Here is a 25,066-nt window from a genome sequence, read left to right on the forward strand (position 1 = left end):
TGATGATTGACTTCTGTCAATTACTACCCTCTGGGTCTGACCATGGAGCCAATTTCCCAGCCAACGGATCATGGTGGACCCAAGGCCACAATTGGCCAGTTTTGCCAAGAGGTGATTCATGGGATACCAGATCAAAGGCTTTTTTGAAGTCAAGATATAGGACATCAATCTCTTCTCCCTTGTCCAGGTGATAGGTCACCTGGTCATAGAAGGAAATGAGATTGGTCAAGCAAGACCTACCTGCAACAAACCCATGCTGGCTATCCTTCAGGATGTTGGTGCTGGCTAGTCCATTAAGGATGGCCTCTTTAATGAACTTTTCTAAGGTCTTCCCCTGGATAGAAGTCAGGCTGATGGGCCTATAGTTTGCCGGATCCACTTTTTTCCCTTTCTTGAAGACAGGCATCACATCGGTCTTCTTCCAGTCTTTGGGCACTACACCAGAGTGCCAGGGAGTACAGTGGAGCTAATTTAATTAGTGAAAGGTCATCTTAAAATTTACCCCCTGACTGGCACAGAAAGCAGTGGTGGGAGGTGAGGGGCCAGACTCTTACCCCTTGCCCTCCGCTGTTTCCCCATGCCTATTCCTGACCCTTGCTGCCTGTCCTGTCATCATCCACCCCCACTGAGTGCCTCACCCCACTCTGTGTCTGCACCCCTATGTCTACTCCCCCACCCCATATCTTCTACTACTCTGGTTCCATGGCAGTCAGTAGCAACTCCAGCCCTGATGCTAGACAGAAGCAGTGGAGGTAGCTCTGGGCTTAGCCGGGTCAGGGCTGAAGCCAGAGCAGAAGGTAAAACTGGCTTTGTGAAGGAGACGGGAGGAAGGAGAGGCGGAGGGTAGGCAGTGTGTTCTCCACTGTACTCCCTGCAAGCTGCACATGCAGGTCTCCCCACCTCTCCCCAAGACACAAGCCACCCTGTCCTGGGGCAGGCAGCTCAGTTTCAGCTTTGGCTCCAAGCCCCAAGTCAAAGCTACAGCTAAGCCGCTGCCTGCCCCAGGCTAGTACTCAAACCTAAGATGAACCCCTGCCCCCACCCCCACATACTGTTTGTGGAAAAAAGCCTTGTTTTGGATGCAAGTAAATATGGTATTTTAAACATGATTTGCCCCCACAGTAGTTTACTACAGAAAGACTTTTTGGAACAATCTATTTGAATATAAGTTTTAAACAGAGAGGCATCAAAAGGAAGACTATTTTAATAATAAGTAGGAGCATGAAAAAAAGGATAAAAGTCAAGGATGGAGAGGGAAAGAGAGGGAAGCAGAAAGGAGGTAAGGGAATGGATCCCTTATCCAGGCAAAAAAATCATTTTAAATTTTAAAGAAAGTCAATTATAAATCAATGCAAACACCTGTGCAAAGGCTCTTGTTTTGATATAGCTGAGTCAATCAGGAACTTAAATGTTTAAGTGAAACCAAAAGTATGCCTACTCATAGCTTTGTAGTGGTTTTACTAGGTTGATTTATAAATAGATTTAAATACAACCAACACAACCAACAATGCTTTCTCTCACAGGAAAGGCTAGAGCAGGGGTGGGAAATTATTCAAGCTGGAGGGCCATCTAGGGAGTTTTAGTGAGCTGGTAGGGGCTAGGTCATCATCACCTCACCCTCCCTTCCACTGCCTGCTCACCAAAACTCCCTAAGTAGCTCTGCCCCAGGACCCAACTCCACACTGTCACTGACTGGGGATCCCAGCTCCGGCCCTAGGGTATCACTGGACCAGGACTCCCACAGGGACGGCACGCTCAGCCAGGCAGACGGGACGGGGCTGCAGGTGAGATGGTGCTATGACAATGCAGGGCTGGGGCAGAGATGACATCTGCTCCAGGCATGCCTCTGCACACAGAACCAGCACCCATTGAACTCAACACAAGTGACCTTCTCAGAGACTTTTAAATTGACAAATGTACTTGAGGAAAAAAAAAGATGAAATTACTGAAAGAGCCTGCAATATGACACTGCAGCTAGTAAAGCAACCAAAACGCTGGCTTGCATCCATAGATGCTTCTCAAGCAAATCCCGGCACATCATTCTCCCTTTGTACCCGGCCTTGGTGAGGCTGCAGCTGGAGTACTGCGTCCGGTTTTGGGCTCCACAGTTCAAAAAGGATGTGGAGAAGCTTGAGAGAGTCCAGAGGAGAGCCACGCGCATGATCAGAGGTCAGGAAAACAGATCTTACGATGACAGGCTGAGAGCCATGGGACTCTTTAGCCTGGAAAAGCGCAGGCTCAGGGGTGATCTGATGGCCACCTATAAGTTTATCAGGGGTGACCACCAGGATCTGGGGGAACGTTTTGTTCTCCAGAGCACCCCAAGGGATGGTGAGGTCAAACGGTTATAAACTACTGTAAGACTGTTTCAGGCTGGACATAAGGAAGCATTTCTTTACTGTCCGAGCCCCCAAGGTCTGGAATAGCCTGCCATCGGAGCCGGCTCAAGCACCTACATTGAACACTTTCATAAGCAAATTGGATGCTTATCTTGCTGGGATCCTATGACCCCAGCTGACTTCCTGCCCTTTAGGCAGGGGGCTGGACTCGATGATCTTCTGAGGTCCCTTACAGCCCTAATGTTTGTGAAATCTATGATCATTCAACCAATAGTGTAAAGACTTACAGAGCTCTGTAATTAATGTTTAGGAGATATACCATAATACTGCTTATTTTTTTACAATGCTGATTTTAAAAAATGTAAATATGAACAACATAGCCCCCTAAAAAAAAGGACTAGAACTGGGCCAAATTGTCTATGTTGTTCTCTAGAATCTTAACTTTAATTTCTTTTTTAAATTAAAGAAATTCTCTAGGCTTTGTAGCTTTGGAGAAATGACTGAAAATATAAACCAAGGCTAATCAATACAATTGTATGCGAATCTGCAGACAGCATCAAACAATACCTAGCAGAAGCAAAAACTTCCCAAACATCTTCATCTCAGATACCCAATTATAATTATTCTAAATGGTGATACTTGTCTATCTCACTGCTATTAAAGTCTGTAGGGAAGAATGAGGAAAATTATAGATCCATACAATCAATGTAAACAATGTCTTATTTTGGCATGAGGAACAGCTAATGCTTCAAAGAGAATCAGCACTTTTTCCTTCCAGTCCAACCTATGGAACGAAGTGGCTAGAGCTCTAGGATGCATCACTGCCTCATCAAATCCTGCAGAAAACAGCAAGATATCCAACAAATTCTACCGAGGTAAAGCCAATCCCTCAGAAACCACCATGGCATCCACACCAGGTTCACAACCAGCCATCCCCTAATCTCTTCCGAGCTATGGGGACCAAATACGTTTACAGGAAGGATGCAGGGGCAACAAAGAAACACCTCCAATGGCAGGTGCAGCTCCTCCCTCTTCTGAGACTGTGTGCAACATCCAGGGACACCTCTTCCATTCCCACTGCTGTAGGTTCACCAGTAAGTAAGAGAAACCAAATAAACTCAGCTGCCCATCCAACTGATGGAGAGGATAAATGACAGATCTTATTTTATCAGTTACACTTGGGTCATATTTTCCCCCAGAGCTATAAAGACTAGAAGCATTTATTAATTTAGAGGTTAGATTCTGATATTCTCGTATATCCTTACAGACCTTGGATTTTTTTTTCTTCTCCCTGCTTTGTACAGGCCAAAAACCAGAGTATCCGCCAGCAATACTAGTTGATTAGTGACTGACCAGAAGGCACTAGCAATGACTGAAAGATGCTAGCTGCCTTCCTGTCTCATGGTAACCTGCAAAAGTCCCTTTTACTCAAGATTAACCTGAGCTACCAGGAGGAAATAACTCCTTCAGATTAAACCATTTCCTGGTGTATGTATACCTGGAAGAATAAAAACTAAAGAACCTGATGAGACAGGCAAAAAAAGAAAACAATCCTGCTGGTTAAGACTGCCCACTCAAAAACAGACAGTGCATCAACTACAGACCAAGACAAGGGGAACCTGCTTTAAAAGGACTCTCAAATCAAGCCATGAAATAATAGTACATTATGCCACAACAGGCTACCTTACCTGAACTGGTGAGCACACTTAGGGGACTGCTGGAAGAAGTAAGTGCAGCGGTGCCACTTGGTGTGTTCTGAGCTGCGCTGGCTGCAGCTGCTAGTGCAGCCAGGTTCTGTAACTGCATCGCGTTCAACCCTGCAACACAATAAGCAATGCACAGGGTTTCTACTGTGGTATCACTGTTCATTTGGGCATGCTGGACCCAGCAGCCTCTCCAACTCCACAAGGGGAATAGAGATAACTAGGGATGACTCAGAAGGAAACCGCTAGCAAATCTTAATTTTTTCTTACCATAACCCTTCGTTACAAAAGCAAGGTAAGTTTAGGACTCTCAATCAACTAGCTTCAAAGAAAGGAAAGACAGTAACGATCCCCAGGTTCAGTTTCTATGGGCAGTGGAAGCTTTCAAGTCATTTCAAGTCAAGCCTGATGAAAGGACTTTGATCCCGAAAGTTTGCAGAAAAGGACAGTTTTCTTGCAACTTCCCAGTTGGTCTAATAAAAGGTATCATTTTGGAACCAAGAGTTCTAGTTTTTTGTACGTCTTCTTGTCTCAGACCAACATGGCTACCAAGTACACCCCTTCAAGTCATTAGTGCTTTTTCCATAAAATAGCTAGAACAGTAGCTAGAGCCAAGGGCCTTCAAATTATCCTGTACCCAAGCGGAGCTGGCCTGCAGCATGAGGCCCAGTGGCCCTCCACAAGGGAACAGCAGCAGCCAGGGAAGTCTTCAGAACTACTCACTCACTATCAGCAATCACACCTCTCATACGCTCTTGTCACTGGTTGCCCTTCATTTCATACCTTTCTTACTACAATTCCTCAGCTGCTTACTTGAGCTTTTTCTTCCTATTTTACTTCTCACCCACCCATGTTAGTTACATTATTTTCTCCTACCTTTATTTACAGTACTAATCCCCTTTTCTTTTGTTATTTCCTGCTGACCCATCACACAAAACTCAAGTTTAAAAGTAAGCAAAGCTCCTGGTTTTAGCCAAGTCTTTGCTCAATGGGTCTAAAGCAGTTTCTTGAACATGTGTATAGTGTAGGCTATAACAGAGTTTACAGTGTGGGCTCCCGGAATACTCTACATCCCCCTTCTAACCCTTTTTCCCCCCAAACCCACAACATCCTTGGGATAACAGAGGCAAATATTTTCAGACAGATGCGCTGGCTCACCTCATCTCTATCTGCTTCTAAATGGAAACAAGAAGATGAATGATCAGCACCGCATGATCAAAACAGTCATTGTGGCCTACCAGCAGGTACTCAATAGGTCACAGAAATCAAGGTACTTTCTGTCTTGCTCTGATTTCTTGTGTGGTTAATTGAAACAGGATCAGTACTGCTGACAAGCGTAAGTAATTTGAAATAAATGTTTACATATAGACAGGTCACACAACAGCAATGGGCATGCTATAAGCTATTTAAATAAAAATAACAAGTTGATTCAGGTATAGGGTTTACACACAAGACTTTTCCAACACTTCCTTTAGCTGCACTCTCCCAAGACCTCACTCCATCTGTTTTCAGAACACTTATTTCCTCTCCAGCTTTGGGGACACTTCACTGGAGGAAAGCCCTACACTGGTTTTAGGTTTCTAAATCCTGAGAAAAGGAAACAACAAGGCATTAATCCATTAGTGTTTTGTGCTTCCATGGTACAGCTTGCTACCAGAGCATTTCATATCTAAGAGCAATGAAGAAACCTGGAATGAATAGATTAGACTTGGTGCATCTCAAAAAGAAGTCAGTCTAAAGAGAAAATTGATATTTTGTTTCATATACAAGTCTCCAGTGACAAACACATACCACCATTTTCCACAAACTCATTCTTTTCTGCACTGTTACACCCAAGTGCATATACCCCCACAAATGAAGCTATTCAAGGTTAATCCGCATTTAGAGCAGTTGGGTTGGCTTCTTCTCATGACACATGTAGTGTTTTGAATTACTATATAACATATGCAAGCAATTTTAAGTTATTTAATGTATTTGTACAATGCTGGAACTATGAATCTTTCACTTTCTGAACTGTGAGCTTAATGAAAGACCTATCAGCAGAAAGTTTCAGCTTGTTCCATTATGATGGCTAGACTCCTAATCTCCAGGACATGAGAGGGTGGGCAGAATTACTAAAATGTTTCAATATTTTTCTTCTTCCCTGAGGGCACTGGCTAATAAACCATTTTCAATTCAGGATTTTTTTTTACTATCTACAAATCTCTAAACAGTTGAGGGACCAGTTATTTTAGACACCTCTGCTCTTACATCCCCAATGTAACAGTTGGAATTAATGAAGATGGCCTGGCTTATAGTTTCCCAGTGGAAAAACTGACTTATACATTTTGAGACAAAACAGAATCAGTCTCCCTTACCTGTAGCAGTATTGGCTCCGCAGAGTCACCAGACAAGTGACTCTGAGATCCTGCACAAGGGGCCATTTTTAAGAGTCAGCTTTTTGACCAAAATGTTTTTCATACTTCTTAGGCTTTTACTTTTTTAAAGAAAAAACTGTTTCAAATAGAAGCCCTAAAGGACGCATGATCACTAAAATAAATGAATTAGTGTTTATCTGAATACCTGGTTCTTCAGGCACATACCTGCTTGTATGAAGATTTCAAGTGCCATGCCTCTGTTACTCATGAAAACCCAAATATTGAAAAGCATCCTAGGTAGTGGAGTCCTGATAGCACATTACAGCTTACCATGGGAATTAAGATTTACTAAGCCCTAAGAAGAACATCCTCCTATGCACATCTGCAACTGAAAGTTTGGTAAATTTGCAACTGAAAGTTATCTGGAGATAACTCAGGCTCACTCTCTCCTATGCAGTAGTTGGTAACTCAGGATGTCACAAAAAGACGTGAATAAGTCAGACAAAGTCTTTTCCTATTTCCCCTAGCAGAACACCACTATTTCTTCTTTATTCAGCAATGAACCTGCCCCTTCAGGTGTAAAAACTCACCTCCCATTGGGTGGAGGCTGCTCAATGTATTCAGGTTCCCAGATGAGGCGGCTGCTGTCTGCTGAAGGAGCTGCAAATAAAGCTAGACATTACACCAAAAAACAAAACAAGAGTGAGAGTGAGGGCTGGCTCCGTTTCTGGGAGAAACTGCACCACACCACAGCCAGAGCGCCGTCACAAAGGGGATTTCATTACCCATGCACCACACCAGAGCCAAAGCACCAGCATAAGGACAATTCCCCTCTCACACTACAGCTACAGTACTGTCACAATAAAAATAATTCCCCTTGCTCATGCGCCACACCACAGCAAAAGCATCAGCATGAGAAAATTTCTTCCCATGCAGGATAGCCAGATCACCGGTACAAGAGGAGTCCACATCACTCATGCAACAAGACCAAAGCATTGGAACAGGGGGGTGCGGTGCGTGTGTGTAGGGGCATGGAATCCCTGGTAAGCACTACAGTCAACAGTGCTAGTAGACAGGAAATCCTTCCTCATGCTTGACACTGCAGCTGGAATTGCCAGCAAAGGGCAACTACTAACCATACAAAGAAAGCACACCAAGACCAGAGTACCAGCATGAGGGGAATTCCCTCCACATTCTTCAACTGAAACAAGAGCATGACTGTAAGAGGAATTCCCATCATGGGAATTCCCACCTGAGCCACAGCCAGAGACATTTAGGAGGAATTCTTATTCCTTACTCGATAACTAGATGCTGCCACAAAGGGACACCTTCCAAAAATCCACACCAAAAGTACATGGGGAAATTCACCCCTCCTCCCCTTTCTTATTATGGTTGGAATGAAGTTAAAAAGTCTTTCTTGAGTACCCCGTATCATAACATCAACAGGGAGAATTTTCCACCCCCCATGATGACCCATACAAGAGTCAGAGCAAAGTGATGCATGAGAAATACCACACCTGGAAACCCAGGAAAGCCAAACAGCTGAGAGAACTGATAACAGAAAATAATAAGTCTGATGAATAATTTAAGCTTGTGTCATCATTTATTATGATATGTATGTTTTGCCCTCTCTCATAAATCCTCTCTAACTGGTTTTTGAGCTTCAAATTGTGAGCTATATGGGACTGGGACCAGATCGTCTTTTCTGTACAATAGCACAATTATGGATGTTACTGGAAATAAATAATAAATATGAGAAATCGATGCTGAGGAAGGAAGAGTGGAAAATGAATATGAGAATTCTGATTTCAAAAAGACTTGAAAAGGAACTTGAAAATTACTGGATAAATGTGAAGAGTACAAGAAAAAGATTACTTAAGGGGAAAAATCTTCCCAGCAGATGCATGATTCCATCTAAGCTCCAGAGAGCAGCAAGACAGATATTCAAAACAGTTACTGAGTGCAGAACCCCAAGTCAAGAGCCGAACAGCAGCAGCAGCAAAAACTTATGCAGATAAACAGCTAATATCTCTAAGATCTCCTTCCTCAGATTGCTTCAAATGCAACTCTTCTGCTAATTAATTAGAAAAATCACAGGGATGCGAGTCTGACTGGCAGTATGCTCCTTCATAAGAATACAGACTACTACAAACTACACAAGAGACCAAAGAAAGACATTCAATCTATGGCTAATTATTAGGAGGAACAAAGAGGCCAACAGAGTGCTTCCGAAAATCCCATTCCTTGTGAAGGAGCACAGTTACAATGCTGTTGAATAAAGTGTTGACTTCAGGTCCATTTGCCACTTCATTAGGAAACAGTTTGACAGTTTAGGTAAGTGACCTCAGGAACTAAAAGAAATAAAAGCTACAGAAATTTTGACTGAAGAAACAAAACCAAATGTGACACAGACATCACCACGTAAATGAAAGCAGATTTCCTGTTGTGCCATAGTATAAAGATTGGACCTGCAGACACAATATTTGCTTCTTTGGATTTCGGGGATGCCCGAGAGAAAACCTAGATGATTGTTTTCCATCTCAGTTGTACTAAATTACATTAAAAATAGTCCTGGGGATGAGAAACTGTGCTAGCACAGATAGTTGTAGTTATTACTTTGGGTATTGTGGTAGTTTCCAGAGGCTCCAATCAGATTCAGGGTCCCATTTTGCTGGTTGCTGTGCAAACACACAGGGATGAGACTGCTCTGAAGTGCTTACAATTCTATTTGAGATAGAATGCAACTAGGGAAAATTGTTGCAGGACAGATAAGGTGAACAGGGATGAGAGTCTGACTGGGCAGTATGCTCCAGGCCACACGCCACAAGGGAAACTTCTCCGGTTCAGCTGTGCAACACGTATGAGACCCTTGCATCAGTGGTGGAGGAAGAACCCCCACTGCTGGCTGCTATGGCACTACACGGTTCCTGGCTGCATGGCTGGGACCACAGAACACGGCAGGAGGCAGTCCAGCCGGCACAACGGAGAGCCAGCTGGGAATCACGGGGTCAAAGCTAGGCTGGCTTCTGCTGCATTCTGTGGTCGTAGAGATGCACCTGGGAACCATGTGGTGCTGAAGCAGTCGAGCAAGGGGTGGGGAGAAAAGCGGGGAAATAGCTGGGGCGGAGGAAAGTAGCAGCAGGTGGGTGGGAGCATGGGGCCCAGGCTGGCAAGGGCTCTATGGAGCCAGGCCAGGCTGTGCGGGCAGACAGAAGGGCAAATTTGGCTTGGCTCCACAGAGCCCCTGCCAGCCCAGGTCCCACGCTCCTGCCGTCCTGCCCTCGGCCCCAGCTGACCTTAGCCCCAGGGCACACAGCGTGGGCCCCGTGCTCCCACCCAGCTGTTGCTGAGCTCTCGCTCTACTCCCCACCCCAGCGCAGGCCCCGCGCTCCCACCCAGCTGTTGCTGAGCTCCCGCTTCCACTCCTCCCCCCAGCACAGACCCCTGCTCCCGCCCAGCTGTTGCTGAGCTCCCGCCTGCACTTCCCCCCACCTGTGGCTGCTGTCACCATCATCCAGCACCACATGATTCCTGGCTGCATTGCTGGGACCACAGGATGCAGCAGGAGCTGGCCTGGCCCGAAGGACTGGGGCAATCACCACTGGTCCTCCCCCGTGCATTCTTAGCTGAGTTGCACTCCTGGAGAGAGGGAAGGCAAGAGAACAGCCCCAGGGTCCCCAGGCCAGAAGCCTCTGCCAAGCTGGACCTTGCTGCTATGACTCCTGGGTCCTGCTGCTGGCACACTTGTTAATTTGTACCAGGCAGCCAGGGGCACATAATTAATTTTCTAAATTTTTAGAGGGCTCACCAGGTCATTCTATTTTGTCCACCCCTGTGCTAACAAATAGGGAATATGATCTTGAAATAATGGAGACTTGGTGGGATGTATGCATAGATGGTTACAGGCTGCACAAAAGGGACTGGGTAGGGGAGAAGGGAGGAGGTGTAGCTCTCTATGTAAAAGAGTGGTATGCCTCATCAGAGACTCAAATTGGTTGAGAGAACGGTGATTCAAGACCCTGTGTGTCAAGATATGGAGGTGGGGAATGACAAGAAGGGCCTTAATGGTAGGTGTCTACTACAGATCACTACACCAGGACGAGGAGCTGGATCTGGAATTTTCCAGAGAACTGATGGAGGCTGCACATTAAGGGGCATGGTTGTCATGGGTGACCTCAATTACCCTGACATCTGCTAGGAGGAGCACTGGGCCTGATATGACTGGTCACATAGGTTTCTGACCTGCACAGAAGAACTTTATTTAGTACAAGAGGTGAACAGACCAACCAGGGGGAAGGCTTTGTTGGATTTGGGTCGATCCAAAAGGGATGACCCAGTGGGAGATCTGAGGGTTGAGGTTAATCTAGGAGACAGTGATCATGAAATACAGAATCCACTATTCATCATAGGGCAGGGAAGTCAGCCAGTAGGGGAGAAGTGCTTGAATTCAGGAAAGCTGACTTCAATAGTTTTAGGAAAATAGTTGGAGATGCCCCATAGGAAGAGGGACTGGAGAAAAAGGGAGTTCAGGAAGGGTGATCATTCCTTAAAGTGTAGAAAAGGCCCATTTCTGTATGCAGGAAAGGTGGTAAAGGGGCCAGGAAGCCCTCTTGGCTTACCAGAGGAGTCAAGGAGTGCTTAAAAAAAGAAAAAGAAGGCTTCTGGACAGTGGAAACATAAAGGGTAGTCTCCACGGAGGAATACACAAGCATAGCTTGTACTGCTACTCCTTGCTTAACGTCATAATTACGTTCTTGAAAAATGCAACTTTAAGCAAAACAATCTTGAGCAAATCCAATTACATCACTGTAGTTACCTACTAGCAGGCAGTGGCCAAACTATGTTATAACCGAACACTGAATGACTTCAAACGAGTATTTTCTCTAATAGATCAGCGACGTAGTAATGAAACAACATTAAGCAAGACAACATTAAGTGGAGAGTACCTGTATTTGTAGGGAGAGGATAAGGAAGGCAAGGGTGGTGACTGAGATCAGGTTGGCAACTAAAAATCAAGGCCAAGAAGAAGTCCTTCTTTAGCTATACAGGGAGCAGGAGGAAGACCAAGGGAAGCATGGGGCCCTTGAAGAACAGGAAGGGACAGCTGATAACAGACAATCAGGAGAAAGCTGAACCTTTAATGAATACTTTGCGTCAAGTGTTCCTGCATGCAAATGGTGGTCACCTGCCTGGTCCAACACTGGACGGATGGAGGGGGGAGGCGATTGCCAACCAATGGTCAGTGTCAAATTGGTGAGGGAGCACTTAAGAGTGGCTGAATGTCTTGAAGTTGGCAGAACCAGATGGACTACACCCAAAAGTGCTAAGGGAATTGGCTGGAGTCACTGCAGGACCACTGGCAAAGGTAGCTGAAGACTCATGGTGCTTAGAAGAGGCTCCAGAAGACTAGAAAAAGGCCAATGTGGTGCCAGTCTTTAAGAAAGGGAGGGAGGATCCAGGAAACTATAGGCCAGTCAGTTTGACCTCAATACTGGGTAAAATTTTGGAAAAAATTATCAAGTCCATTTGTGAAAGACTGGCAGAAGGCATGATGCTGAAGATAGCCAACATGGTTTCACTATGGGGAGGTCATGCCTAATCAACCCCATCTCAGTCTTTGATCAAACAGAGAACTGCTTAGTGTGGGAAATGCGGTAGATGGCATATACTTGGATTTTAAAAAGGCCTTTGATATGGTCTCCCATGACACACTTATTAAAAAAAAAACTGGGGGATTGTGGGCTGGCCGAGTCCATGGTCAGGTGGGTTGGGAACTAGCTAAGGGGTCAAATCCAAAAAGTATTAATGGATGGGTCTGTAATGTCTTGGTGGGAGGTAGCCAGTGACTGCCCCTGGGGTCCCACAGGGTTCAGATTCTTGGTCCCATGCTGCTCAACATCTTTATCAATGATTTAGAGGAGGATGCGGAAAGCACACTGGCCAAGTTTGTGGAATGATACTAAGTTACGGGGAAAAGTGGTCATGCTAGGGAATAGGATATGGATTCAAGCGGACCTGGACAAGCTGGTAAGGTAGGCAGAGCAGAACCAGATGCAGTTCAATAAGGATAAATGCAGAGTGCTTCATCTGGGGAGATGTAATCAATGACATGGATATAGGTTAGGAGGAGATGTCCTGGCCAACACAATGGCTGAAACAGATCTTGGGGTTATGGTTGATCACAGGATGAACATGAGCTGCCAGTGTGATGCTGCAGTCAACAGAGCTAAGAGCTGGGATGCACTGGCCAATGTGTTGCAAGCAGGGCTAAGGAAGCGATACTTCCTCTCTACTTGGTGCTGGTGAGACCCCAGCTGGAGTACTATGTCCAGTTCTGGGTTCTTCACTTCAAAAAAGATGTAAAGAATCATAAAAGGGCCCAGAGAGAATCATTAAAGGGCCACAAGAATGATTTGCTTGAAGGACAAACCTTATGAGGAAAGACTAAGAGATCTGGGACTGTTCAGCCTGGGCAAGAGAAGGCTGAGGGGGGACTTGGTGCCCATCTGTAAGTATGTTCGGGGTGAATATCAGGAGCTGGGTGAAAAACTGTTTACTTGGGCACCCCAGGGGAGGACAAGGAGCAATGGCCATAAACTGTTAGAGGATGGTTTCAGGTTGGATACAAGGAAGAACTTCTTTATGGTAAGGGTGACCAGAATCTGGAATAGACTTCCCAAGGATGCAGTCCCCAACCTTGGAAGTCTCTGAGAGGAGACTGAACAGACACCTGGCTGGGATCATTTGATCTCAGCAGTATTCCTGCCCGGAGCAGAGGGGTTGGACTCGATGATCTTTTGAGATCCCTTCCAGCCCTTAGTTTCTATGATTTCTATGACTACTGCACACCTTATTTCCTGAATGCACCAACTCTTTTTACAAACGAACTCAGCTACTCTTACCTGAGGCATACATTAACTCTAGACTCGTAAACATATTTATAAACAAAAGCAGAGATGGGAAGAAAGAGTGTACCAGTCTAACAATTCATTCAGATAGGGTACTTCATGCACAAGACATTGAGGCATAAGGTGCAGAGATGCTCAAGAGCAAAACTAACAGGATGAGACTGCTGCCAAGAGAAGGCAGTAAAGTCCAAATTACAAGAGACAGAAGGACAAAGAGAGAAGAGAGAACCAAAGGGCCAAGAGCAAGAAAGTTAGCTTGAACTTCACGTAAAAGAAATGGAGGACTCAAAGAGGATGGTGTTCTGGTCTGAATGATGTACTAAGAGGATATATTCTTAGCAAGTCCATTCCAAAAGAAAGTGAAGAAGGATAGTGATGTGGGTGTTCGGGAGGTAAGAAACAAGGACAAAGTGCAAGGTGGCATTTAAGGATGTGTAGATAACAGTTTGAATGGGGTGGGCTAAGAGCGCCTAGATTCTGGAAACACTGCAAAGGAAGAAAAAATGGGACAGAAACCTAGATAGGGTTCTGGGGACCAGGTTCTCTTCTCTGTAAAGGCAAGTTTAGGAATTCTCAAGAAACAACATACAAATTCTAGAAGAAAGTGCCTCTCTATTTAACATGCCTCTGACTAAGTATGAAACAGCAGTGTCTGAAAGGTGATCAGGACATAAGGTCCTGGAATTCAAAGGCTGCTGACAAGAAGAGAGAGACTAGTGTGGAAACTAACTCTCCTCTTGAGGTGAGAGTTTCCTGGCATGTGGCCAACTACCAGATACTACGACTCTGGAAAGCCATTCTTTACACAATAAAGAAAAAAGGTGGCAGTGGTTAGGGCATTAGCCTAGAACATGGCAGATGCTGGTGCAAGTCCATGCTCTGCCACAGATTTCCCATGTGACCCTGGGCAAGTTACTTGCCTCTTTGTGCCCCAGTTTCCCATCTATAAAATAGGAACTAATAGCACTTCCCTTCATCATTGGGATGTTTTGAATAACAGAATATAAGGCAATCAGATACTATAAACAGCATAAGCATCTAGACCAAACCTATACACAAACTCACTGCTAAGTACTGGGGTCCAAGTGTGTTCAGACTAGCCAGGTTTCCCCATACGGAAGCAGCGCTGATCTGCTGCATCTGCTGTTGGAGCTGCTGAGCAATTCGTTTTTGCTCTTTGTCTTTCTGAGTGTCTGCAAATTTCACCACAATGGGAGAAGAGCAACCCTGCAAATAAAAATTCACATGGTTACATCCTTACACATCACAGAAAACTTCAGCCACTACATAAATTCTGCATTAACTCCTCTACCAACTGGAGAAAAAAAGTGTTTTTGCTCTCCTATATACAGGTTCCTTCCTGTTTTAAATGGTTAAAGTCTCAGTTGATTTTATCTGTTATTTGCATTGTCTTTTGCTATTTGCTAATAAGATATTTTAAACAGATATTACAGCTTAAGACCCCATCTACAGAGTTATTATACAATCATTTAGTTAGCTGCACAATTAAACTTAGACTAGCTACACATGCAAAGCACCAATCAGGCTATTAAAAGCTCCAACCAGCTATAAAGTTAGATATGTACTAACTTTATAGCTGGTTGCTGTCTAGCTTTAACTTGCACATAGCAAGGAATGCATTGCTGCCAGTCCTCTGGCATCCCTCCATCTCTAGTATAAACTTCTCAGCAAAAAAACAAGAAAGAAAACCCTGCCCCAAAATAGTTCTGAGTTCTAGGTTCATTCCACCTACCAGTAGCACCCAGCAGGAGAAATTCCACCCCCCTCAATGCTAGCACAGAGCAGATGAGCAGGGACACGCCTACCATAATGGAACATCTGGGGCAGCAGCAAGCACGGGGGAGTGGGTAGTCCCCCTACCCCCAACCTCCCCACACAAGCGCAGGGAGCCAAGGACACTGCCTGGAACAGCACAGCTTGGATCTCCTGGGAACAGCAAACACAGGGGAAAGGGGAAAGGAAATCCCTACCCCCAAACCCATCTGCCAGGTAGCAGCAAGCTCAGAGGAAAATCCCCCTGCATTTTCCTCCCAGGCATGTAGGGAGCTGGGGATGCCCTGCTGAACTGGAACAGAGCCCTGGTCTCCTGGGCAGCAGCAGCAAGGGTGGGGCATTGGATAGGACTCCCCACCATGCTTGCTGTTTCCATGCAGACTGGGCTGCACTGTGGCCATGCAGGGGAGGGAATTTCCCCTCCCCCAGCTTGCTGCCGTCCAAGAGACCCAGGCTCTACTCCAGTCTGGCAGGGTGCCCCTGGCTCCATGCACAGGTGGGGGAACTGGGGAGAGGATTTCCCATTCCCCCCTCCAGCTTGCTTCCAGTTGAAACGCTGGGGGAGGACTCCTTGACAGAATTATCTAATTCTTTCAGTGGTGCTGCTGACCAGTGAGAGCGCCCCCAGCTGTTCAACAGCTGCAGAACAACCTGCTATTCCTTTTTCCCTCCTTCTGACAGCCTACCTAGCAGTGCACATGGCATTATGTCTTCCTTGCACAAGGGGAGCAACGCCATGATTGAAATAACATTTAGAGCCACCTTAAGACTCACTGTTGAGGAATCGCTCACTCTATAACTTCAGAGGGGATAGGGCAGTACAGCTATAATGCTTTGTGTCATGAACCCCACTGTGGTCTGTGGTCATTAATTTTTGTGTTTGTTTCACTGATATGAAACACATGGTCTAACTGAAAAGCCCATGTTATACTGTATCCATTTATGTTGTTGTTATCACTCTATGGATTATGTTACACCATCTGTATGCATCTTTATGCTTTTGGACATGGTTTAGTCAAGGAACTGAGGGATGCATGTTTAAGCAGAAAGCAGTGGGCAGAACTCCTAAATATTACTGTGTCACTAAAGCAAGAAGAATTGCCATTCCCAGACAGGCAGAAGGAGACATTATTGAGAGGTTGGCTGGGAGATATTTTAAGGGCTAGCTGTGAGGTGGCAGGTCTTCAGATTATTCCCAGGCTGGAGAAGGGTCCCAGTCCCCAGCAGCCAGAATCAGCAGGAAGAACATTTTTTTGAGATACTGGCAGGATTTTCAAGGGGGGAGCTAGGTGGTAGCTAGTAGAGAGGGTAAGAAAATTAACTTGTCTTTTTGTTGAGTCTTCAAACTTAGCTTGAATTTTTTTTTTTGCTTGTATATTTTTTTTGTCCTACATAATAAAATCCCTTTGTTGTTTTGTCTCCTTACTGGTTGTCTACGGAAAGAGAAATCTCTTGCCAAGTGATATTCCAGGGTAGCCCATTCTATGGAAAGGCAGGCCTAAAAGTTTTTTCACAACTCAAAGATGAGCTACCTAGAGCTGGCAGATTCTTACTGCAGCTGTGTGGTTTGGTAGGGAAGTGGAGTCCAGGCTTGAGGACTAAGGTGTTATTCCAGGGCAAACCTTGGTTTTTTCTTTGAGACAAGCTGTGAAACTGTGGGGAGAAACTCACGGCTATGGGGTTAGTATATGGATGCATTTTTAACAGTGTGGTAAGGATGGACAGAGCCAGAACAGCACAGCACACTGTCTGCCTATCCCTCAAACTCACTACAGTTACTTTATGGTGCAGCTGCCACCACATCTCCAAACACCTGCACACACACAGGCACACACGCACTTATCCTACCTCCATAGTCTGTGCTTGGTGCATTGCTTTGATTGCTGTTTGTGCCATGGCTCTTGTTGTAAAAGTCACAAATGCACAACCTGGGGAAGGAACAGAAAGAAATTAACTCATCTATTAGGTTCACCCCAGAAATCAAAGGTCAACAAAGAAAAAAGGCCACTGGGCAAAGGTGCCTTGCCAATGACAGAAGGAGCTGAAATTTCAACAAGGGGTACAGGGGAAAGAGTCCTGAGGAGAATCCTGAACTGTCACGGATGTTTTGTGCTTACCTCGGCTCAAGCCATCTGGGCCTCTTAGTATCCTGCATTCTTCAATTTGCCCAAAGGATGAGAACATCACCCGAATGTCATTTTCATTGCACTTCTTAGATATCATTCCAATAAAGAGCTTCCTATCTTCTACTGCTAAGAAATTAAAGAATAAGATCATTACCAGTAAAGCAGCACCTGCAGCAAACAGGGACTCCCAGAGCTCTCTTGTCTTAGGAAGCCCTGTTCAACTTTACCCAGTTGTTCTAGTGTTTGAAATCACAGGCTGACAGAGCAAGTGCACCTGCAGTAAAAGACAGTCAAGATTACAAGGCTCTGAGAATCAACTCAGAGAGAGAGATTATTAAAGGTATCAGAAACTAGACTGTATGAATATGTATTGCTTCAACTAAATGAAAACTCTCTCCTTCAGCAGCTACTGCAGAACTGTTCTTTGTGGTGTATTTTCCAAGGAGTTGGCCAGCCAGGCTCCACCCCTTCCTGACTCTGAGATTTTACTCATTTAAGAGGATGTACCTGGGGCATTTCTCATGAATCTGAGAGGAGCCAACAAATATTTTGTTTTATAACACACTGTTATATAATATGATGAACACTTCTGTTCCCTAAATCTGATGACTAGGGAGCTGGTAAGGAACAAAGGACTGACGTTTTTTCCAGAAGGACAGCTTAGGGAAAGAGAATGAAGCTCCCCATTTATACACGCAGCTTGATGAACACAGGGCTTCTAGACTATATATATGTCACCCTCAAAACTTAATACCAGTTTAGCTGGGGAGAGATTTCATGCAACTTCCTGATACAGTTCCTATCCCCCTTCCTCCTCTGCCCCTTCTATATTTAAACTGTCACTACAAACATGTTAAATCTAAATAGAGGAATTGCCGTACCAGGCTGTGGTCAGACCCATTAGGTCCTATTCTAAGTCACGCAAAGCATGTCAACTTAATTTTCTTTATTTTTCCACATGCCTGTCATGACTGCAGACAACTACAACTGCTAGAGCTAAGTTTCATATGCATCATAGACATCAAAAATGCTGCCCCAGTTCAGCCCTGTAGACCATCAAAAACGATATTCTGTCCGACTTGGGGCAGTAGCAAGCACACCAGTAGAAGTTGCAGAAACTTTCTATTAGACAATTATAAAAATTATCTTGTCCAAAAGAAGAAAACTCTCCTGACTCTTGTCAGTTAGTTCAGGAATAGAACATTTTGAATGTGCAGCTGGACACTTCTCAGGCAACCCGGAGACTTAGGCAGTGTTGGAGTGTGCACTCAGGACCACTCTAAGGTGCATACATTGCCTCATTGCTTGGCTTGCGCATCTGTAGAGAGGGTATGGCTGTATAGGGCTTATTACCTTACTATTAAAAGCTTGCACTAAATTCTGGAAAGGTCCTGCAGTTCTGTGGTTTTTTTAAAACCTTGCATTAATTTGACACAATTTTTTTCCAAATGGGAGCTTCTGTTTAATTGAAATATGTAGAGAGATAACAATGAAGAGTAGCCCCATGTTATTTACTCTGACAGCATATTCAATGTATTTTGTGCTTTCCCTGCATTTTCGGTTTGTGATATACTAGTCACCCTTAGGTATCAGAATCTGTCCTCCATTTAGATCAGAGGTATCAAACTCATCCAGCTAGGGTTGGTCTGAAATTACATAATTAGCTTGCAATGTACAAGTATAAAAGTACAAAAACACGGTGTCATACCAAACCTTAATTCTGGCATTTTCTGGACTTTAAAATGTTCTTGTAATAGTATATTAATGGAGTGTTTGTGTATAAATAACGAGTGCATTTCCGCATTGATTCTGAAGAATTACTATTTATTATTTATGCTGCAGTAGCAGCTAAAGGGTTCAACTAGCGTGGGGGTACCACTGGACCAGCCACTATACAATATTATATTAAATAAGCCCACATCTTAAAGAGCTGTTTAGAGTGCAATACTGCCCTAGCAAATTAGAGATACTTCATCACAAGAAGCTGTGAATCCAGCAGTAGTTATAATGGGCTATATTTCAAAACAACCAACTACACAGATAACAGTGCCCAGGGTCAAACACTAGCCTAGATAAGCACTCGCTGACTGCCTTCCAAAACAATAATACTGTTGTGTAATGAGCAGTAATAGTTTGGAAACCTTATCCTTATCTATTTGTTCTTTTGAAAGTATAACTTCTTGGGTCTCTGATCCACAAATTTCACCACACACATATCCTGAAGTCCTGCTGTCCAGAAATCATACTAAAAGGGAATTCCTAGAATTTTTCTATGAACATTAATGACACCCAAGTAAATCAGATTTTGGTACAGCTTACCATTATTTTTTTCACTGTCAGCTGGTTTCATCTGAATAGGATGGTGCATCTGAAATCCAAGAAAGTGCATCTCAAATTGGATGTATTCACTCAGTACATTGAGAGACACATTATCCTACAGGAACTACTGAGGACAGGGAGGCAAGAAAAAACTACTGGAACAGAAGGGTTTCCTGGGACTCTAGAAATTGCTAATAAAGAATCCCAGCGAGCCTTCCCTATATTCTTTATATTGATATGTCAGCATTGCTCCAAGTATCTCAAAGTGGTCTTTAGATCCAGCACGCACACTTCTCTGTCATTTCATTATCCCAAAATTCCTCAGAGATCTGCAGCTGTCACATGTAGCTTGTGCCCCACCCTCCTAAGTCACAGTTTGAGAGAGGAATAAGTAACCTTTTCCAGCTACAGGACAGAATGATGCACCTGGGGGCAGAGGCAGGTGGATGGGCAGGCATTAGAACCTGGCTGCCATCACTGTTTATCTCGGTTGCAGCAGAGAGAGCGTGTCCTTAGCCAAAGCCCCACATCTGTAGGTCAGATTCAATGGTTCCATGGACTGCCTTTCAGCACATAGACCCAAAGGTTGACAACTTCTGTTCTAAGCAAACCATGCAGAAGAGAAAGTTGATACTTGTGCATCAGAGAAGCCTGAGACCTCAGGTCATGAAGAAGAAAAAAAACAGATAGAATGGAGGTCAGAAAAACTGTACCACTTTTCTTTCTTACCCCTGGGAGAATCTTCATGTTATGAAGAGCATTCTGTGCTTCTAGTGCAGCTTTACGGGTATAAAATGTAACAAAACAGCACCCTGCAGTGGAAACACAGAACATCAACAAGGTAAGAACATTCAGCTCCTATGGAAAATAACAGGACACAGATAAAGACTAACTTCCACCTGTTTAACGCAAGCTATTTGATAGGTAGCAGAACGGGATTAAAAAATGAATACTACACCACTTTGGGGTAAGATGGGGAAAACCAGTATAATTAAATATGTGATATATTCAGTGACTGGGCTCAACACTCCCTGATGTGAAATGCTGCGAAACAAATGTGCTCAAACTCCAGCCTGTGGAGTCATAATATCTGGCCCACAGGGCTCCCCATGGGTCAGGAAATTTGGTGCTGGGGGAACAGCAGTGGCAATTAATACTGCCACCCTGTCCCTGCTGCCAAATTCCCAAACCCAGTGTTGTGGGTTGGAGCTGGGCCAAGCCTCCTCACCCTGTGCAGTTGGATCAGATATGGCCTGTACCCCCTTCTCCCCTTGTGGCCAGATTGGGGCAGAGCCATGTCCCCTTCCCCCACAGGGAAGAGCCAAACCCCCTTTCCTCACATGGCTGGGTTGGGACTGGGCTGCTCCTCACTTCCACCTCTGTGAAGCTGGATGGCACCCTGCCACACCTGCCCCAGGCACTAGATCCAGGCCATGGACAGACCAGGCACTACTCATTTGGTCCGCTGGGCAAAAAGGTTGAGTAGCATTGTTTTGAAACATTAAAAAGTTCTCTCCACTCATCCCAACCCTAACTACCTAAAAGGTCTCTAGAAACAACTCTCACTGCTATAAGATAGGTGTTCCATTGCTAGCAGAATTTTTTAGTACACTCACCAGCCCTCACAAATCAGTTTACACAGAAGACGATTATACTCCACCCTCCTAGTCTTCAATTAGTAGATAGTTGAGGGGGTGGCTATCAAAATCAAAAGTTATATATTTCATATTTTTGTTCAGCTTAGTTTTAAAGTCTCAGCCAATTAACATTTTCTTTAGGTAACTACCACAGAGACCAAAAGATCTGCAAAGACATTTTTACTTCTACTCAGTGAGGTTTATGAATGTCACCAATAACCACAAATAAAACACATTTATTGGTCATGCTAAACTGTGAGAACTTCTCTTTGTACATCCCTTCTTTTACAGATCAAGTGACATACATATTTAAAAGAAACCATTTAGTTAGCATGTATAACACTTATCTGAAAGCAGCATCTGCACTTTTCTCCCCAAAGTGCTCTCTCAAGCATCATTTCAGGGGTGACTCGCCATCTCTGAAATGTAGCTATGTCTGGGGTGAAATATTACAGCTGCCTAAACTTCCTGAAACATACTGTATCCAACTGAATCGCAGAGGAATGTAATTATTTGATGCACCATCTGGCTGGAACACTGGAGTTAGTCCTTTCTTACAAACTGTTGCACAAGTTATTCAATTGGCAGAAATGAGCAAGATTTGTTTGAATTCCATCCAAAGTATGATGCATCCAGCATGAAAGTACACTGTAGCATCATGCTAGTCCACTGGCTCTGTCCTGATTCAGGAGAAATTCAACACCTAGTCAGTAACTTGCACCCCTTGTACAACCAGGTTCCTTTGCCGTCTTTCCATCTAAGCACAGTTATCCCCAACTTTGTTTACCTAATATGGTCACAGTACAAGATCTGGCTATGCATGGCTACATCTATGCAGGTGCAGATTTATTATTCAAATTCACTCACAGAATACTTGTCTAGGATTTTATATGTGCTTTCAATCAAGTATGTAGTTAGCATGATGCATGACAGAATACAGGAGGGAACAGTTGGGAGCTAAGTTCTTACCTGAAAAGGATAAAGGTTCTCACCTTTGCTCTGAGGAGGATTTTGGCTCCTGTCCCGTAGAACATTGATTTCGTAGACAGCACCATACTGTTCAAAGAGTTCTCTTAGATCCTTCTCACACCAGCTCCGTGGGACCTGACCCACAAACATCTTGATGGCATCTAGGTCAGGTTGGTCTGGATGATCCAGTGTGCCATTCATTTTCTTTGAGCTTTGAGAGATAGGGAGGAACTTCTGTTGCATCATCATCTTAACCTTACCCTAGTTAAAATGTCTTTCCTTCTAGGTATGAGATGACATTACAGCTCCAAGCAGCCTGCTGATGGTGCTGTGGAGAGAGCTCTCAGTAACAACATTTTAAAAAGGACTTCTGCACATTCATACTTAAGCCAACTTAAACATTTAGAAACCACTCCCACTCTCACTCAAGACTTATGTGCTTGGATATCAACTCTCCCTTCCTAGTTTAACCTTTCCTACTGCTTGCTGCAGCACTGTAATCAATATGCTGGAATTGGGACATCAGTTTATTATGGAAATTACTGAAATATCAGCAGCCCATTACTTCAGTTCTAAACCAAAGGAGAAGATGGAGCAGGAACAGATTCAAACCTATTTAATGCATGAATTACTAAAATTATTAGCAAAACTGTGAAAACACGAAGGGCAAGAAGATTTTCATTTAAATTTGATACTGCCTCCCTGCCCCCCCACTTTAAAATAAAGAAAAGTAACTAGTATGTAAAATGTTATGAATCTTCGCATGGACGATTCACAACTCAGTGAGGTTCTTGTTGATCCAGTAGCTCACACCATTCTGGGAAAAAGCTAGGCAATTCATCTTATGGCCTTATTAGCCTTGGATACCATATTTAGCTTTAGAGGGTTACAAGACTAAATACTGTATCATATTTAGCTAACAATGAACCTGAAGTTCCAGCACTTTAAGGAGAGTGGAAGGAGAGTAGTACTTGGTGTCCAAGTAGGGAGGGAAATTATTTCTAAGATACAGTAATCCACAGTATGGGGTCTTCAACAGGTTATGTCCATCATTATGACTGTTTGCAATCAGTTGTTAGCGTTAACAGTCCTGTCATATGCCAATCTACCAGCTGATTATTATATAGTACAAAAATCATTGCCCTATTGTTTAGCTCTTGTACTTTGAGGTCTTGCTTTTAGTATTATAAGATTCCCATAATACTAGACCAGTCTCTCTAGGAGACTGTCTGAAATGGTATCCTGTACAGCAATGGAGATTAGCTGGGTGAAACTGCTGACAAGCCCTGTGCATAATCTAGAAGGGACAAAGGGAGGGGGCCAGTGACTGTGGAATAGCTTTCCCCTCCCACACTCTTTGTCTGATATCACAAGTGACTTCTTCTGGGCCAGTCTTCTTTTTCAGGTTTTGTTGGGTGATTTTATTTATGGTACATTAAGGGAAACAGGTGCTTTATTACTCCTTGCCTTAACACTTATTTAGAAAAAGTGCCCATTGTTATCATGCTCTTAGTGTTAAAAAGTTTTACAGCATAGACATTTTTAAGAACTTGTATTAGCAGTCAAGTTTCTACATAATTCTGGTTTCCCATACAATACACTGGGTACAATTCAGACACATAAGATGGCAGCTGGTGTCATGAAGAGCTTACATGTTTTCAATAAGGATATACACAGAGGTGAGGAAACAAAGTTCTTTACTGGAAGAAGGGGAAAAGGGTGACAGTACCCTTCACTCCTCCAGTGCTCCCACTGGAAGGGATTGGTGTTTTTCAAAGATTCACAAACACCCAACTCTTTCTATTAATTGGTGAACCACATAACACTTAAAGACTGACAATGGACAATTGAGAAGGGTTAATTTTCCTCAGGAAGTCACTCTCAGTTCTAGTTTCATTCCTGTGGGAAGCTCGAGGAGAACATAATGGCTTCTGGTAACTTCCCCTCTAGTTATAACATGACCTCACTGATAGTTCAAAGATCATTTGATTCCATATCAAAAAGGGTCATTCAGACAGGAGGAACCTGATTTATGCCCTAGCACTGAAAAGTCACTGATTTCAGGGCATCAGTACAGTAATTTGGACTGGATTCTGTTAACAGTGCTGCCAATTCATTCTAATCAAAGGAATGAACTGGTGTCAGGAGCAATGACTTTTTTCCTGCCCAGAATGCATCAGCTGGTAACTGTCTCTAGTATCTCTTCCACAAAGTATTTCAGAAACTCTCCTTCATTCTTTTCTTTAAGGGGAATGCATTAAACAGAAGAGAGAGACTTCAAATGCAACAATTCCAGCCTCTCAAAATAAATACAAAAGCATAAATGAAGATACAAAATACTTACACAGGGCTAGCATTCAAGGAGCAATGGTCCACCATCATCTCTGGGAGGAAATCCAACTTAAACGCAGCCATCACTTCTCTGTCTGTCACAAACTACTAACACTAAATCAATGTACTATCTAACCCCCAAACAAACAACTCCACTTCCTAAAGTCCTGCAGGTCTTAACACACTGAGCCACACAAAAACAGTCAAACCACAGAAACAGGAGCTCAGGGAGACCAGCAATAGACACGACAGAAACAGGCTGGACTGGGAAAGGGACATAGAATCCTGGATTAAAAAGGGGATGTGACCATGTGAAGGGAGGCTCAGATCAGTACACAATGAAAATGCTGATGCACTGGGCTTGTTTTGTGCAATTTTCCCTGGCGAAGCAGTACTGAATGCACTGTCAGATAAACAGTGTGTCAGATCCATGAAGATAGCAGTGGGTGACAGAGCAGAAAGAATACAAACTCTAGCTTGCAGCCCCCAATAAACTTCTTACCCCACACATGCCAGCCCAAACCCCTGATGTCCTTAAAGACAGGCTGTTCCTGAACCAAGCCTTTATGTCACCATCTTATTA

General features: G+C 44.0%; 1 protein-coding gene across 13 annotated transcripts in view; it reads right to left on the reverse strand.

Annotated features, from left to right (window-relative positions):
* CELF1 (CUGBP Elav-like family member 1) overlaps positions 1 to 25,066 on the reverse strand; it is an 81,570-nt gene that overhangs the window by 19,815 nt on the left and 36,689 nt on the right. For 7 of the 13 annotated variants that reach the window (XM_090033137.1, XM_090033136.1, XM_090033145.1 and 4 more), the window contains 8 exons: positions 22,176 to 22,363; positions 20,276 to 20,358; positions 19,547 to 19,595; positions 17,219 to 17,353; positions 16,950 to 17,029; positions 14,373 to 14,534; positions 6,990 to 7,071; positions 4,028 to 4,156 (listed from right to left, as the gene is read on the reverse strand). In XM_090033137.1, the coding sequence (XP_089889263.1) occupies positions 4,028 to 4,156; positions 6,990 to 7,071; positions 14,373 to 14,534; positions 16,950 to 17,029; positions 17,219 to 17,353; positions 19,547 to 19,595; positions 20,276 to 20,358; positions 22,176 to 22,363 (908 nt within the window). The remainder of the gene's footprint in view (positions 1 to 4,027; positions 4,157 to 6,989; positions 7,072 to 14,372; positions 14,535 to 16,949; positions 17,030 to 17,218; positions 17,354 to 19,546; positions 19,596 to 20,275; positions 20,359 to 22,175; positions 22,364 to 25,066) is intronic. The other 6 variants (XM_090033143.1, XM_090033142.1, XM_090033139.1 and 3 more) reach the window with 3 other exon arrangements.

This window comes from Crocodylus siamensis, chromosome 2 (genome assembly GCF_052110815.1).
Source record: "Crocodylus siamensis isolate JL-2025a chromosome 2, ASM5211081v1, whole genome shotgun sequence".
Lineage (NCBI taxonomy): Eukaryota > Metazoa > Chordata > Crocodylia > Crocodylidae > Crocodylus > Crocodylus siamensis.